At 41.8% G+C, this 15,948-nt stretch overlaps 1 protein-coding gene across 1 annotated transcript in view; it reads left to right on the top strand.

The window, feature by feature from the left end:
- Positions 1–387: 387 nt before the first annotated feature.
- The window catches only part of Tom70 (translocase of outer membrane 70), a 53,732-nt gene continuing 38,171 nt past the window's right edge, over positions 388–15,948 (top strand). The window contains exons 1-2 of the mRNA XM_067107861.1: positions 388–645; positions 7,214–7,387. Of these exons, the coding sequence (XP_066963962.1) occupies positions 415–645; positions 7,214–7,387 (405 nt within the window). The 5' untranslated portion in view covers positions 388–414. The remainder of the gene's footprint in view (positions 646–7,213; positions 7,388–15,948) is intronic.

Genomic DNA, 15,948 nt, shown 5'->3' with positions numbered 1-15,948 from the left:
CCAGGTGAAATATAGATCAATTGCCATTTGCTTGTAGTTCTATCTTTTGGAGATCTATTATATTTTTCATCATGTAAAACAATATTTCTCATAATTTATAATACTAGCACATAATTCTACTCGACATTTAATTGATATTTGAGAACTGATTATGTACGACAATTTAGTTTGATTTTGATGTAATAAACAGTACCATACATCATATGTTCGTTAGGGGATACAGCTTTTAATAAGGTGCTTCGACTCAGTTTTGTCCCTCTCAGTTATTTATAATAAATTATAGCACACTAAATATTTTTTTAATTATACACTCCTCACACATTTACTGTAATTAATTAAATAATTTACCACTCTTGAGGAGGGGACACGGAAACCAAAAGATGATCATCAAATCAATGTGTACTGATCGTAAACATGGCGCTTTCCAAGTACACAACTGACGACACCGGAATACCAAAATGGCAGATAGCATTGGCAGTTGGGGGCGCTTTAGCCGCCAGTGCGGCAGTTTATTACTACGTGATCAGAGATATCCCGAAGAAGGGAAAGCAAAGTAAGACACAGTCGAAGAAGACAGATAGCGTGGACAGTGTGTCGTCAAGCAGCCCCAAGGAAGAATCCTCTCCTGTTGACACGGCTAACATGGTACGGTCACGAGAGGATTAGCTTACCTTATGTTGTGATTTGATTTCCTAGGCAAGAGCCATTGTCTAGGATGGTGTCCATTATTCCTGCTTAAAAATGTTGTAGACAGAGGCTTAGCCTATGGTAGGCTAAGGGAGCCTGATTTACTTAGTTGAAAGGCCTTTTAGTATTGTTTGACCTGTTATTGCATTTTGGGTTATTTTTCGTTAGACTCAGCCACCTCCTGATAATTTATATTTTCTTGGGTAAATCACATCAAAACAAAATTTCTTCTCAATACATAACCTTCGTGCCTAATAGCAGAGAAAAATAAGGACTTTAAACAGTTAGTTGCATTTTGGACTTTTTGAAAATCCAAAATAAAAATGGCTAGCTGGCATTATTTTTTGGACTTGATAACATTATTTTCCTATGTTTTAATGTATGTTGTGAATGTTTGTGAGTTTCGTTTTGTTAGCAAATGCGTTCTTTTATAGGTTGCCTAATGGACACCCACCTGTATAAGGCTACTCTACAATTCTAGGGACCACATTAATAAAGTAGGGTTTTTGGGTATGGAAAACACAAAATGAGTGAAATACAAGGGCCTTAATCCCATTGATATGCCCAGTCTCCATTCAGATTTAGAAAAGTTTATGGAATGTTTTCAAACAAAATGCACTAAGGTAAGAACTGGGTACCCCAGGTTAGAGTTGGTTGGTTAGGTCATTTGTGAACAAAATGAACCCCAGAAACATTCAGAGAACACATTTAAACATAAGAAAATTATATTTTCAAGTCCAAAATGCAATAATGGTTTAGCCTATAGTAAAATTTTACTGTTTAATCCAGGCTAATACATAACCAGGTAATAGACTAGCCTATCTTGTAATTACAAGCATATTGTAATATACCAAGTGTTGTATAGCCTTACTTCATATGTACAGCATGATGTAAGCTGTCTCAAAAATGACTGAAAATATAAAAGTACCATCAGCCCCTAAGGCATGAACACCAGTAAATTTATCAAGTTATCTCACCAGTACTGCATTAGATACATCCTATTCTATAAAAAAAATGGTAGTTTGTCTATCCTCGGGATGCTCCTGTAGCTCATTAACAGTGACTCCAAATGAAAAATTACATAGAATAAAAGTTGTTCAGCATGTCGAAATCTACCCATAAAGTAACTTACCTGGCCAGTTTGCTTGAATTTGCCGATAGACAACTTTTTCAGTGGAACGTAACTTTTTCTAGTACCCAGCTGACGTGAATGGTGCCACGCAGCACCACTCTCCCATATTCTTAAGATGGCCATAGTGTGGTGCTCCACTCACCCTGTAGTTCCTAAGGCTGCTGCCGTAAGTTGCCCTGACTTGATCGTGGGAAATTTAATTCAATCCAATCATATGCCCCATTAATCCAGGTCATTCCCTTGGGCTACGGATTAAATATGTCTAACCAATCAGAATGTCTGATCGATATGATTCATAGACCTGCACCCTGACTTGCAGTCACCCTTTCTTTTCGTCTTTGATTGCCGAGATGTAGTGTCATGATAACATTGTGTCCACTGACAAATTTAACTCCTGAGCGATATTTAGAATTTGTTCCGTGTCCATTTCGGGCATTTCTGGATTTAATAAAACGTGACTTATCTGCTCAAAAGCTGCCCGACACCCCCATCTCTCATTTAATTTCCCGGCCGAAAACAATAAGACCCGGACCTAGCACTTCCAATTCATGTGAACTCCTGATCGCTTCAAAGAAGCCTAGGCTGGTACCCTCATGGTCGGACAGCGGTGATATTGAGTAAAGTAAGCGGTGCAGTTCTCTTGCTTTGTAGTTAACATTGCCCAATGAATAATGATGGTTTGGACCTATTACCATTAATGGGTAGCCTAGGCTGTTCCACATGTTTGAGTTATTACTGGGTTATATACAACAGCTGGGGTCCAGGAGGGCGAAGCCCCCCAGCCAGGTCAGGGCACACCACCCTAAGTAAGGTGAGGTTGGGTTGTGTTTGGTTAGGTCAGGATACAATATTCTAGATTAGGTTGGGGTTTGGTCTGTGTGGTTAGGTCATAGCCAGTGCCAAAGCACGTTCAAACAGATCTTTAGTCCCGCAGATTGGAACAACGCGACAAACTTATCCAAGCATTTGAGTTACTGGGTTAAATGGTGGGGGGTCCAGGGGGCCTTTGCCCCCCTGGGCAGGTATGGGCACAATGCCCTAAGTCAACCAGCAACTGGGTTGTGGGTAAATTTACCTAATACCAAGTACCAATTTTCAAGTATTAACAATAATAATATACTGTAATTACAATATTTATGCATTTCTATAGTAAGTAAATGAAAAATTTTAAACAAATTTCACCCCCAGTCGTTTTTCCTGAATCTTCGAGCTGACGGGGGAGGGTGAACCCGTCAAATATGTCAAATTACTTTAGATGTTGCCACAACATGACCAAATCAGTTTCTCTTCTTTTCTTCCTTCGTTCAGTTTCTCTCTCTCTCTCTCTCTCTCTCTCTCTCTCTCTCTCTCTCTCTCTCTCTCTCTCAGGAAAAAATAACATGTAAATTTTGTGAAGAGAACTGGATTAACATTCCTCAAGGGATTAAACACACACACACACACACACACACACTCTCTCTCTCTCTCTCTCTCTCTCTCTCTCTCTCTCTCTCTCTCTCTCTCTCTCTCTCTCTCAGGGTTAGAAATAACGTATGTGTATATTTTTAAGGGTACTAATGGTCAAGATGACTTTGAAATATTAATAACATTATTTCAAAGATTAATACGTAGGCAGTTATAAACATTTTTAGAGAGGGGGAGGCCTTCTAAGTATTTGCGGATTTTAACTATTCCGGCAGGGGGGGTGGGTTCTGGAGCGCATCCCCCACATATACGGGGGTTTACTGTATTTCTTTAGCCACTATACCCTTAACGGTAACCTGAGTTGCATCAGCCAGCATGACCCCAATGTATATACTAATTTTATATAGCCACAGTGGCTGTCCTGAAAAGAACATTGCTACCAAAAAAAGTATGAGGAAAAATATATATGGTGGCTATTTTTCAATGTGTTGTGTCTGAAAACTGTATCTAGAGAGTGGTCAGCATGTACATTTCTTTCATTTTTGGAACTGGGATGCCTGTGCTTGTCCACTTCCACCAGGAGATTCAGTACCAGTATGAAATTTGGTTACCTACCACCAACTGTCAGGAACTTACTCTTACAACATGTAAGTGTGCCTGGTTGGAACCAAATGAGTCGAGAGATTTCAGTGATTTTGAATTTTATAGGGTAAGAAGAGTAAATTTTTGTATTTAGCTACACAAGGAATTTGGACAGGTTAATTGTTCACTGGTCATTTTAGATATACTGTAATTCTCACAAATTCTATATTTGTAAGGTCGATTGGCCAGTTTTAGCAAAATATGTATGCCCCTTTCCCAGGTCTGCATAGACTCCATTTTTTTGATATAGCAGATGCAGAAATCTATAGAAAAGTAAATACTGTTCAGTATTTGCAAAATGACTACTGTGTATTCATTATAAAATGGGGTTAGTACAAAGAGCAGTGACCAAATTCATGTAGAAGACTGCCAGTGGCTAGCCTGTATCTGATGCAATCCTCCAGTCAACAAATGGTATAGAAAAGAGTTCTTTAGTTTGTTCTAAAACTTCCAAAATGATCTTTACTCAGTGTTGAGGATATTGACTTTTTTTTTTTTCCCCTTTTTTTGAGTTTGTCGGTGACCTAAACAGTTACCATGGATTGCTCTGTCCCTACTTTTTTTATGCATGTTATATAGCTTGCTGATTGCTGAGGTTATTTGTTGTTGGCCCGAGCCTTATATTTAGCCAATAGAAATAAATTTTTGATGTGCCAGAAAGATCTAGGCATGTACTATCCCTATACCTTACAGTAGTTTAACCAGACCACTGAGCTGAATAACAGCTCTCCTAGGGCTGGCCCAAAGGATTAGATTTATTTCACGTGGCTAAGAACTAACTGGTTACCTAGCAACGGGACTTACAGCTTATTGTGGAATCCGAACCACATTATGACGAGAAATGAATTTCTATCACCAGAAACAAATTCCTCTAATTCTTCATTGGCCAGTGTGAGTGGGCATGTACTAATCCATTTTGAATTTCATCATTTAGGTGAGTGGTTCTGCAATAAACAATAGCTCAGTGAACCAGTTCTTAATTTCTTGTGAACAGTTTAGCTACATCCATGACCCTAAGTTTTAGGATATATTAATTTTTCCAAGATTGATACTAAATTGTGCAAGTCTTATATCAATATGGCTTGCTAGGCAATTTCAGTGGTAGGTGCAGTGCACATGATAAAGTTGGTCTGACTCATATTGTCTAGTTTTTCTCTTGTTAGTATGTAGTGTTAAGGAAGAAATATGTGGTCCAGATACTTTTCATTTGGTTATTGGCCTGAATAGTTGTGCACTCATCATTCTGCTGTGCATACTATCATGGTTTGGGGGTCAAGGGGATGCAGTGATCCTGCCCTTCCAGCCAGGTTAAGGGCAGGATGTATCCCTGCTGAAATATGTCTTAGGATGTATATACAGTATTTGTGTTGAATTGTCTAAAGTAAGTTAACACAATGATGGATCAGTGCATTGTTCTTGCCTATGTATCCATGGACTAAGTATTGTTTTGAGAAGAAATAGGACATAAATTGTATAAATTTTCAACCAATTTGGAAATGTCATTGTAATGGAAAATGTGAATTTCTGTGGGATGATGAAGCTATCGTATTGCATCCCGATGAAACTAGTGCTTTTCAGTACATTTCTGTTTCTGGATTATCACAAAAAAGACCAAAAATAATATTTGCAGGTTTTGTTTATCTTCTTCTCACACATTTGGCTGTCAGTTTATAAATCAGTAACAGTTTATGATAATTTTTCGTGTATCTGATAAATTGTGTTGTCTGTTCATTTCCAGTTGAACCCCACAACAACTCCCACTCCATATCTAATGATAACGGGGCATGGGACCTAAGCATGAAACTTTTTCTTTCATTTTTTTTTTTTTTTTTTTCAGGGGAAGGAATAAAATGAGTGTAAAATTAGGGTGTAGAGTAGCCTAACCTATAGTCTGGCTACAAAAGGTTGAGACTCAAAGGTGATTGCACTGCTGCCTTATTTTCTTAATGCCATTCAAACTTTTCAGAAAAAACTGTAATAATCTGGTAGCTTTGTTATTTTTTTTGAGCGGTGCTGCCATTTCCTCATGTATGGAAGATTAAATGAAGTGACCGCCTGTCACAGTAAGAAGTGGATTGTTTAATACCTCCCTCCTCCATTCGTCATTCCAAAAGCAAACACAAAGATCACAACATGATACTTAGACCTTGCTGTAAATTCTTGCATGCAAAGCCCATTACTTAAAGAAATATTGCCCACTTTTCTGCCCTTCCCAATTGCAGCCGACCTGGACTATGCAGAGAATGACCCTAAACTTCCACTGGTTTTAAGATGTAGAATGTTTCCACTTTAATGATTTTTGAATAAGCAGTATCTTATTTTTGATAAAGGAGGTACACAAGTTTGTGAACTTACGTTGTCTTATTTATTAATGCACATTTATTTGTGAAGATATTTTTGTATTTGTAGAATTTAGTATTTGTTTAAATTTTTTAGTTATACAAGCTTTTGTTTTCTCTCGATTTTATGTTCATTATATGGATTTTATGTATAAGATATGTGTAGTTTTAAAAATCTATTGACAAAAGGTTAGTAAAATGGTAGTCATGGAATGCTCAACAGTACGTTTAGTCTTTCTCCATCTTTGATTCCAGTGGTTAAGTAGCTGTTTGCAAAATTCATGTTACTCATACCAGAGCAACTTATTAAAAAAAAAAAGTGTACCTTAGTTTAACCACACCACTGAGCTGATTAACAGCTCTCCTAGGGCTGGCCCGAAGGATTAGATTTATTTTACGTGGCTAAGAACCAATTGGTTACCTAGCAACGGACCTACAGCTTATTGTGGAATCCGAACCACATTATAACGAGAAATGAATTTCTGTCACCAGAAATAAATTTCTCTAATTCTTCATTGGCTGGTCAGAGAATCAAACGCGGGCCTAGCAGAGTGCTAGCCGAGAACGATATCAACCTGTCCAGTGAGGAACTCTGCAACTTATTGAAAACCACAAAAGTCTGCATGGAGCCAATTTTTAAAAATCAATTTTTTATGCAAACATGCAGATAATTTTCATATATATTTTTTGTGACCCATATTTTCATTTACAATTTTGCTTTGTTAAGGTACAGTCCAGTAATTAGAATTTACAGCTTGTAATTAGTAGTATTAAAGTAGTTTAACCAGACCACTGAGCGGACTTTCAGCTCTTATAGGGCTGGACCGAAGGATTAGGATAAAAAACACCACATAGGCACACGTTCTCACACTGCAACATATACACACAACAAATAAAACATCAAAGGGAAGATAGACCATTTTCAAGGACTGACTTTCAAGAACTGTAATGACACCAGTCCTTTCAGTATTATACTTCACCTGTTTGAAATAAACTTCTTATCTTTCAGACACCTCTAGAAAAAGCACAAGCATGTAAGAATAAAGGTAATAAATACTTCAAGGGAGGCAAATTTGCAGAGGCTATAAAATGCTATGATGAGGCAATAGAAACTTGTCCTCCAGAAAATACAGTAGACTTGTCAACATTCTACCAAAACAGAGCTGCAGCGTATGAACAGCAGGTTAGTTGAATTTTTTTCATGGGCCATTTGTTGTGTGTGTTCTTGCAGGTACAATATATATTTTTTTTTTTACTTTAGTTGCTTAGAATTAAGATTAATAAATGTCAAGATTTATAAATATTATAAAATGAGTTGATGTGATATTTAACTAACTGGATTTATTGCTGAATAAGCAATAATTGTTGTAATTTTCCCAGTTAATGCCACAGTTCATCACTCTTATCTTGAATAGATTGTTAGTGATGTTTAGCCTGTTTTAAATTGAGAGAATTAAAACTATCCTGCAGAAACCATGTTATTAATTGTACAAACTAGATGAGGAGGTCTTCACCACTCAACTATTCTCCTTTATAAGCAGAGCCATGTTCAAACAAGAAATCAGTTATTTTTATCTTTGGACAAAATAAATGGGGAGCTAAATCACTTATACACTATACTTTTCTGGGCTCGACCTGTGTCACCCAGTGAAATGGTTCCATTTTCCACATTTCTAGGTATAAGAATTGCTACATATACCAGAGAAAAAGCTATCTAGAATGCCGGGGTTACCACCCCCGGAGCGATCACCTAATCAGTGTCGGTATACACTAGGGGTGAGCGTACACCACTATCACAGGCCTTCATCCAACAGATCTCTCTATTCTCAAAGTCCCAAATTGGGTGTGCCGTTATAACGCCCGCTCACCCACTAAGCGTCATCACGATACCGCAACGTCATTCCAAATTTAGCACTGCAACGAGAACACGTAAAAATTTTTGTGGTGATTGTGTTCTCTATTTTGGCAGCTCATCATGTCTTCCACTGAGATTTTCTCACCATCTAAGTTGAGTACTAATTCTGGTTGGATTATTTTCGCAGAGGCATCGTATTTTAGGTTTACGTAAATATTGTTTACCTAAATACAACAGCGCTGCGTCATGTCCAGGCGTGTGCTGTATGTTTGCCTCTGCTCGTTTTCGACCTTCAATCTCACCTTTTTTGATAAATGATTGAATTTCTAGTTTGGAGCTTATTTGGAAATGATTGAATGAGGTCTCGTCATTTGCCTTTTATCATGATTAGGTCCCCATTTTCTGACAATAGAATTTGGGTCCTTTTATCAGTCTCCCTTCTCCTCCAGCGAACTGGTTCCTTCTCGTTGGCGTAAATTATTTATTCATGATGTTAGCTGTTATGTACAAGCAAGGATGACATATATATTCTTAGATTAAGTTTTGCATACAATTCGGCATCAGGGAGGCCATTTTGGGTACCTTACGTTTACCCAAATGTTACCGAAGATAATGCATATTCTTTGGCCCTCCCTGTCGTCGAGTCAACTTTGTATTCATATTGGTATTAGATATGTTTAATCCTAGGCTACCCCATTTCACGAATGTTTCATATGATATTTTGTTTGTTTATATACTTGGTAGTTTCATTTCTAATTAAGGTTCTTAGCTAGCCTAACCTACCTAGGCTAGGCATGACAGTGCTCTTACACGATGTTCAGGCTACCTAACTCTCCCGACCAGTCCATTAGGTTTGGGAGGTGAGGTTAGTCTAGTATACGAGTTCCTTTAGCTTGAGGGATCCTCACTTTTTAATTTCCTACTGTCCAAGTTGTTCCAGTTTTGTGAAGGGTGGCTGAGCTAGGACGTAGGTCCTTCTCTCCCCACACCAGTGGCTGAGCTAGGACGTAGGTCCTTCTCTCCCCACACCAGTGGCTGAGCTAGGACGTAGGTCCTTCTCTCCCCACACCAGTGGCTGAGCTAGGACATAGGTCCTTCTCTCCCCACACCAGTGGCTGAGCTAGGACGTAGGTCCTTCTCTCCCCACACCAGTGGCTGAGCTAGGACATAGGTCCTTCTCTCCCCACGCCAGTGGCTGAGCTAGGACGTAGGTCCTTCTCTCCCCACACCAGTGGCATTAACCCTGGCCTTCCTGACTGGTCCAAGAAGCTTGGTTTTTGGAGACTAGGCTACGATCATTAACCCCATATTCTCGTGTATGTAGCCTAGTTACCTTCCTTTTGCCTTATTGATTAGAAATTGGTGACGTCACCTGAGCATTATCCTCGTAAGAGGGAAGCCGTTAAACTTCGCGTTCGGCACCCCGTTATGTGGTTATAGTCGGCGTCTGGAAGGTGCTACCCACCCGACCGGTCGCAATTCGCCGGGTTTCCGTCACTTTCTACCTTTCCCATACGGGCGGTGTTTCGTTAGCTCGCTTCTAATGGTTTTACTAATTAGTAGCTGGAGCGTCGAACATTGTTCCGTGATTGCATGATAACAGTTATGGTATGTTAGTACAGTGAACCCTCGTTTATCGCGGTAGATAGGTTCCAGAACTGGCCGCGATAGCTGAAAATCCGCGAAGTAGGGACACCATATTTACAGTATTTATTTAACATGTATTCAGACTTTTAAAACCCTCCCTTTACATAGTACTGTTAACAAACCACCCTTTACAGTAATGTACAGATATCTACAATACGTACATACAGTACACAGGCACAAATGATAAGCAATAAAACAGTAAGTGAACATAAAAAAATAGAAAGATTGTTATGGTGCGTACTGTACAATTGTACAGTATTTTACTCACCACGATAGAGTTGGAAGTTACAATAAAGGCCTCGTATGTACTGTTAACAAACCACCCTTTAATGTACAGAACACTTAATGCAGGCACTAATATTAAAATGTTAGAATATTAAAGTATATAAAGAAATAAAGATTGTTACTGTACCCACCATGAAAGAAGTTGAAGAAAAACTTGAATGATGATGGCGATGAATTTGCTGCACAGTAGAAATGATGATGATGAAGCTGATGATGTCTTCTACTGTGCAGCCAATGATTGTATTTTACGTCTCTTCAGACTGAGGTGTCTTTTCCTGGGACACCTCTTCAACTTCTTCCTGAGACACTTCTTCAATTTCTTCCAAGGCATAGTAGCAGGAGGAACTGGCTCTTTTTGCGAGGCTGGAAGAACATTGTGATCGGAAGTTTGCTGCCGCTGCTTCTTTTTCGATCGAAGAGCATCCTGTAGGGAGTCATGTCTTCATCGATTTTGTTGCAGAACTGCAGAGAACGAACCATATCCTCGTCCCATTCTTGTGACAATTCTTTCAGCTCCTTCGCTAGGTTGCAGAGCTTGGCAAGCCGATCTAATGTTAAGCCTGTTTCTTCGACAACTTCTTGGGTCTCTTCCTGTGGTTCATTTTCTTCCTCACTGGCTGATTTTGTCAGGTCTTCGAGGTCTGTGTCAGTTAGCGGCTGGGAATGGCAGTCCAACAACTCGTCAACGTCTTCCGTCGTCATGTCGCCAAACCCGTCACCTCCAATTATCGCAGCCAACTGCACAGATTTCCGTACTGCAGAGTGTTGAATCTCGGCAGGTTAAATCCTCGTCGTCAGAAACAATCTCGGACCACAACTTCTCTCCAGCTCGCGTTAACGGTAGCAGGTTTCATTTCTTGCAGTGCCTTCTGGATGTTCTGAAGCCACGTGGCAATTGTGTAATGCCGCCAGTACGCCTTCAAATTGAATGTTTCATCCTCATCTTCTTGGCGGCATCCACACACGCAACGAGGTCCGCCAAGGTATTCTTCGTGTAGAGGGCCTTGAACGCCCTGATAACCCCCTGGTCCATCGGTTGAATTAAGGACGTTGTGTTGGGTGGCAGGAACTCAACCTGAATGCCCTCATGCGAAAGATCAGTCGCGTGTCCACCAGCGTTATCCAACAGGAGAAGGATCTTAAATGGCAAGCCCTTCTCTAAGAGATATTTACTGACTTGTGGGATAAAACACTGGTGGAACCAGTTGGAGGTCAGCATCTTCAGTAATCCATGCTTTTGGATTATGCATCCAATACACGGGAAGGAGATTCTTATTTTTATTTTTCAAAGCACGAGGGTTTTTCAACTTATAAATAAGCCCTGGCTTTAGCAAAAATCCTGCAGCATTGCCACACATCACGAGGGTAACACGATCTTTGAATGCTTTAAAGCCAGAGGCTTTGGCTTCTTCTTTGAACAGGAAAGTTCGCAATGGCATTGTCTTCCAAAACAAACCCGTCTCGTCCATATTAAAGACTTGTTCGGGCTTGTATCCACCTTCAGCGATAATATTCTTGAACGTCTCATTCACGTAAGTTTCAGCAGCGACCGTGTCGGCGAAGCAGCCTCGCCATGCAGGGAAACGCTTTTCAGGCCGGCGTTTCTGAAACTTGGCGAACCATCCCTTTGCTGGCGGTAAAACGTCGTGTCTGAGGCTGGGAATCAGTGGATGTCCCTGCTTGAGGTTCATCTACATCATCTTCGTCGTCTTCCTCTTCTTCTTCAGCGTGGTCGCCATCATCTTGAGGTTCCTTTGCCGCGAAATTCTCATACAACCTCAAAGCCTTGGTTCGGATGGTGTTCGTATCCAAGGCTATTTTCTTCTTCCGGCAGTCGGCAATCCAGATTGACAAAGCACCTTCCATACGGACGATCATTTTATGCTAAAGGTGATGGCAGCCGTCTTCCTAATCTTCACCTCATCCTTCTTAATGTAGCGAAACGGTGGATTCGTTCACTCCAAAATGGCGGCCACGCCGCCAGAACGCCTCCCCTTCCTTCAACATATCGAAAGTGTCACCTTCTCAGCAATCGCCATCATTTTCCGTTGGCGTTTAGGCTCAGTACCAGCCTTACAGAAGCAGAACGCTTGGGAGCCATTGTAGGGGTTAAACAAAGTTAAAAAAAGTTCAACTTCAAACACACACTGTCACGCACAGCACTGGTAATGTAAACAGCATCTATCTACCGAGAGAGCGGAAACGGCGGGCCGCGAGAAGATGCTGCGGGTCAGAGACAAGGGAAGCTGCTGCGGTCGGAGAAACGGTCAAAACACCAATCACAGGCGAGATTACAAAACTTGGGAGCTGATTCGTCTCTATCACCAATGGAACCAATCACAGCCCATCTTACATGCTAGTTTCAAATTCAAATATACTTTACGCTATTTTATGCTTTTTTGTTGTAGTAGTATAGGTTTATTCGAGATGTGATTTTTGCAACAAACAATATTATTGGATGCAGTACAAAAGATTCATGGAAAAGATGCACATTCATTACATTTGTATTTTATAATTAGTATATATGTAGCCATCAGCAGCCTTACACCATTCAAATATGACAATGTCAGACTGCATCTGATTAGCGTTTCATGTTCAGTTTAATTTTACTAGTACTATAATGAATTATCGTATGATCACATTCTCTTTTTGTTTAATTTCATTTTGTACTGAATTATATGTCATAATGCAATGAACCAACAGTACTAGCAGATATTAATAATTATTAATGGAATTAATGAAATATTTGGGTCCTCATATATCGCGACTATTTTTGAAATTTCCGAAAATCCGCTATATATTTTCTCTTATAATATACATACGTAATGGAAAAAATCCGCTGAAGTCGCAGAATCCGCGATAGTCGAACCGCGAAGTAGCGAGGGTTCACTGTATTTACTTCCCCGCCGGTCTAGTCTGATTTTTCGTTGTTCTTATTCATTTAACCACCCCGGTGGTACGGGTCACGGTTGTTGGCGGTTTCCAATATCTGGTTTCCGCCCTGGCTGGTCGGTAAGGGGCCATACATCCCCCCCCCCCTACTCCGCCATGGTGACACCATCCCCATAAATATAAGACACAATGAGTTTTCAGTGACTATTTACGGCGGAATGTCATAGAGTACCTGTTTATATAACAAGTTAGAACATTCGTCAGTTTAAGCAATAGTTTAGAATTTGCTGCTGGGATCAGTCCCGGAGGGGTTTTGCCTTGTTTCGCTTGTATCATCTTCTAAGCTAAGTTAAAGTATTCTCTCGTCGCCGGACCTATTCCGGCGACTCTTGCTTTAATAATACTCATATAACATCAATCCACTTACAGATGGTACGTTGTCAGGAACCAGGGTGTCCGGCCGTTCTCCGGCAATCGTGCGGACACGAAGTGTGCTGCTCACACTCCAGCTGTGCATTGCAGGTTGGGGATGTGACCGTTTGGCACCCAGACGGCTGTGAATTCTGTTACACTCTCTGCGAACTGGTGTCCGATGAGTCTGTAAGTGATGAGAGCTTGCTAACCTTTAGCCTCTTTCGGTATTGATGCCTCATTTAGAAACATACAAAATGAGGAGTATATTTCGGTAAATCCTACCTTCTTTTCCAGTCTAACCCGTTAATCCGTACCTCTGCGCTGTCGACCCTGAAGACCTGGGTCGGCGGATTTAGGAGGAATGTTGCGTCCGGCAACCCCTACGTGCTCTCGGAGGAGATCTGTAATCTCCTCTACCCTGGTGCTCGGATCTCCGCCGCATTACCAAGGGAGTTGGTCGCCCCAATCATTGATAAGATCAGATTGGAAACGCAACCCTCCCAAGACGTCTCCCTGTGCGGAGAGGTGGCAGTGGATGTGGCGGTTATTAACATCCACCTGGAGCCCATGAGTGTAGAAACCCATCAGGTAGAAGGTAGGGTAGTAAGTGAGGCAGGCGAGGTTAGTTTGGTTAATTCTTTATTTAATTCCTTTTTCTTCTTCCTGCTGGTCCGCTGGTATGGTCGCTAGTGTCGTGGCATGCCGCTCAGATGTCGCGAGTTCGCGCCTCTCCCAAGGCGATGAAAAATCACTGGTTCTCTGTCATGATCAGCTTCCTTCCAGGGATTTCCAAACCAGCTAACCTTGGGGACAGATCTCGGTCTGTTATGCCCAAGGTGAAATCTCAGAAAAAGAAGGACTTAACAAAGTCCTCTAAACCTCAAAGGTCTAATCCGCCAGCTCCTCTGTCGTCCACCGCCCCCAAACCGGTGGCGCCCACAAAAATACTCCCCTTATAAGGGGTCGAGGTCCAGAGATTCAAAACCTAAGTCTCCACAACTTGGATTTGTTTCTGAGGCCTTTGTCGATCTGCTAATGCAGAAAATCGACTCAAAGGTAGAAGCTAGGCTAAAGGATCTGGTCACAAGCTTACAGCCTTCCGGAGAGTCAGTGCAGCCATTGGCACAAAAGGTGCAGGTTCAGGAAAGCTTGCTCTCCGGATTCATCCAATCCGGAGCAGCACGTCAATCCCATGTTGTTCCGGATGCCTCCAAACTGCCCCCCTTTGATAAGGGAAATCCATGGCGACTGGCCTTATATGCCCCCCTGCATAATGGCACATTGACCATCGAAGGTTTAGGCACTCGTCGTCTGAAGGAACTGGAGTTCTTTCCAGCGACCTAGTCCCCCATTCCAGGTTTTGCCAGGTTAACGGAAGAAGCCTGGGTTAGGTCTGATAAGGTCCCTAAAGAGACAGTTATCTTCCCGAGGGACCAAGCTCAATCCACCCTGTTGTGCGCTCTCACAAGTTGGGAGTGCGGGAACACGAAGCTTACCCCCTTCAAGGGAAGTTTTACGTTGTTCTCCGTTGCTGACGCCATTCCTACCCCTTGCACTACTAAGATTACGAAATTGACCCTTCATACGGGGCTAGATGGCAAGCCTATGCCTCAACTCTGGGAAACGGATTCTACTTCTCTTCTCTTCCCCGGAGACTCGGAGTGTTGGTTGGGAGCTCCGGCAACCTTTATGGTGGGGAAACTCGACCCCGAGTGTGCCTCCACCCTATTCAGCGAGCATCTTCCTAGAATTCCGGAAGCTCTGCTCAAAGCTGAATTTGAGGCCAGGTGCAGGTTGAGTCGCTCCCTGCACTCAGTCACCATCTCAGAGGTAACGGCATTAGCTTATAATGACGTGCCTCTGTTTCAGTCCTCATGAAATCCTTATAGGCTTCCTTCCAATCGGATCTTTATGACTTGTGATAGCCAGATAGAACTGCGGGAAACACATCTTCGCAGAGGCCACCATCAGGCATGAGCCCAATAGGCTGGTGAGTAGTTCTATCTGGGGACCTAACCTTTTTCCAAAGGGTGAGGTCAATAATGTTATGGCGGAGGCCACTAAACTGAACCAAAGTCTCCGCTCTCGTTGGGGCCTTCCTTTCAAGAGGAAATTCTCTGAGACCTCCGGACCTCAACCTAAAGAAAGGAAAAGGTTCAGGAGATTCCAGGGCTTTAAGAGACCTCAAGCTCCAACAGTGCTTCAAGGGGTACCGGTCTCACAGGTCGGCAAGCCTTCTACATCTAAGGCGCAACCTCAGCAGCAGTTCATGACGTCCCCAGCTTTCAACGCCTCGTTTGAGAGCCGTGGGACATTTCGAGGCTACAATAGACATGCGAGGGGAAGCAGGGCTGGAGCCTTCCTACAGAGGTAGCGCAGCATCCAGGTCCCTCTCACATGGAAGAGGAGGCCGTCGAATCAGAGGAAGTAATACCTCCCCCAATCAATGAGACACCCCAGGTAGGCGGGAGATTATATCTCTTCAGGGACCGTTGGACCTTCAGCCCGTGGTCCCACAGCATAATCTCAAAAGGTCTGGGATGGAGCTGGAGCAAAGGACCTCCTTCTCCAGTCAGATTCCATCAACACCCATCCCAAGACTTACAGGACTTTGCAGTAGAACTTCTGCAAAAGAATGCAATAAAGAAAGT

This window comes from Macrobrachium rosenbergii, chromosome 8, assembly GCF_040412425.1.
Source record: "Macrobrachium rosenbergii isolate ZJJX-2024 chromosome 8, ASM4041242v1, whole genome shotgun sequence".
Lineage (NCBI taxonomy): Eukaryota > Metazoa > Arthropoda > Malacostraca > Decapoda > Palaemonidae > Macrobrachium > Macrobrachium rosenbergii.
Note: the sequence above shows the minus strand (reverse complement) of the source record. Positions and strands in the feature narration are given on the sequence as shown.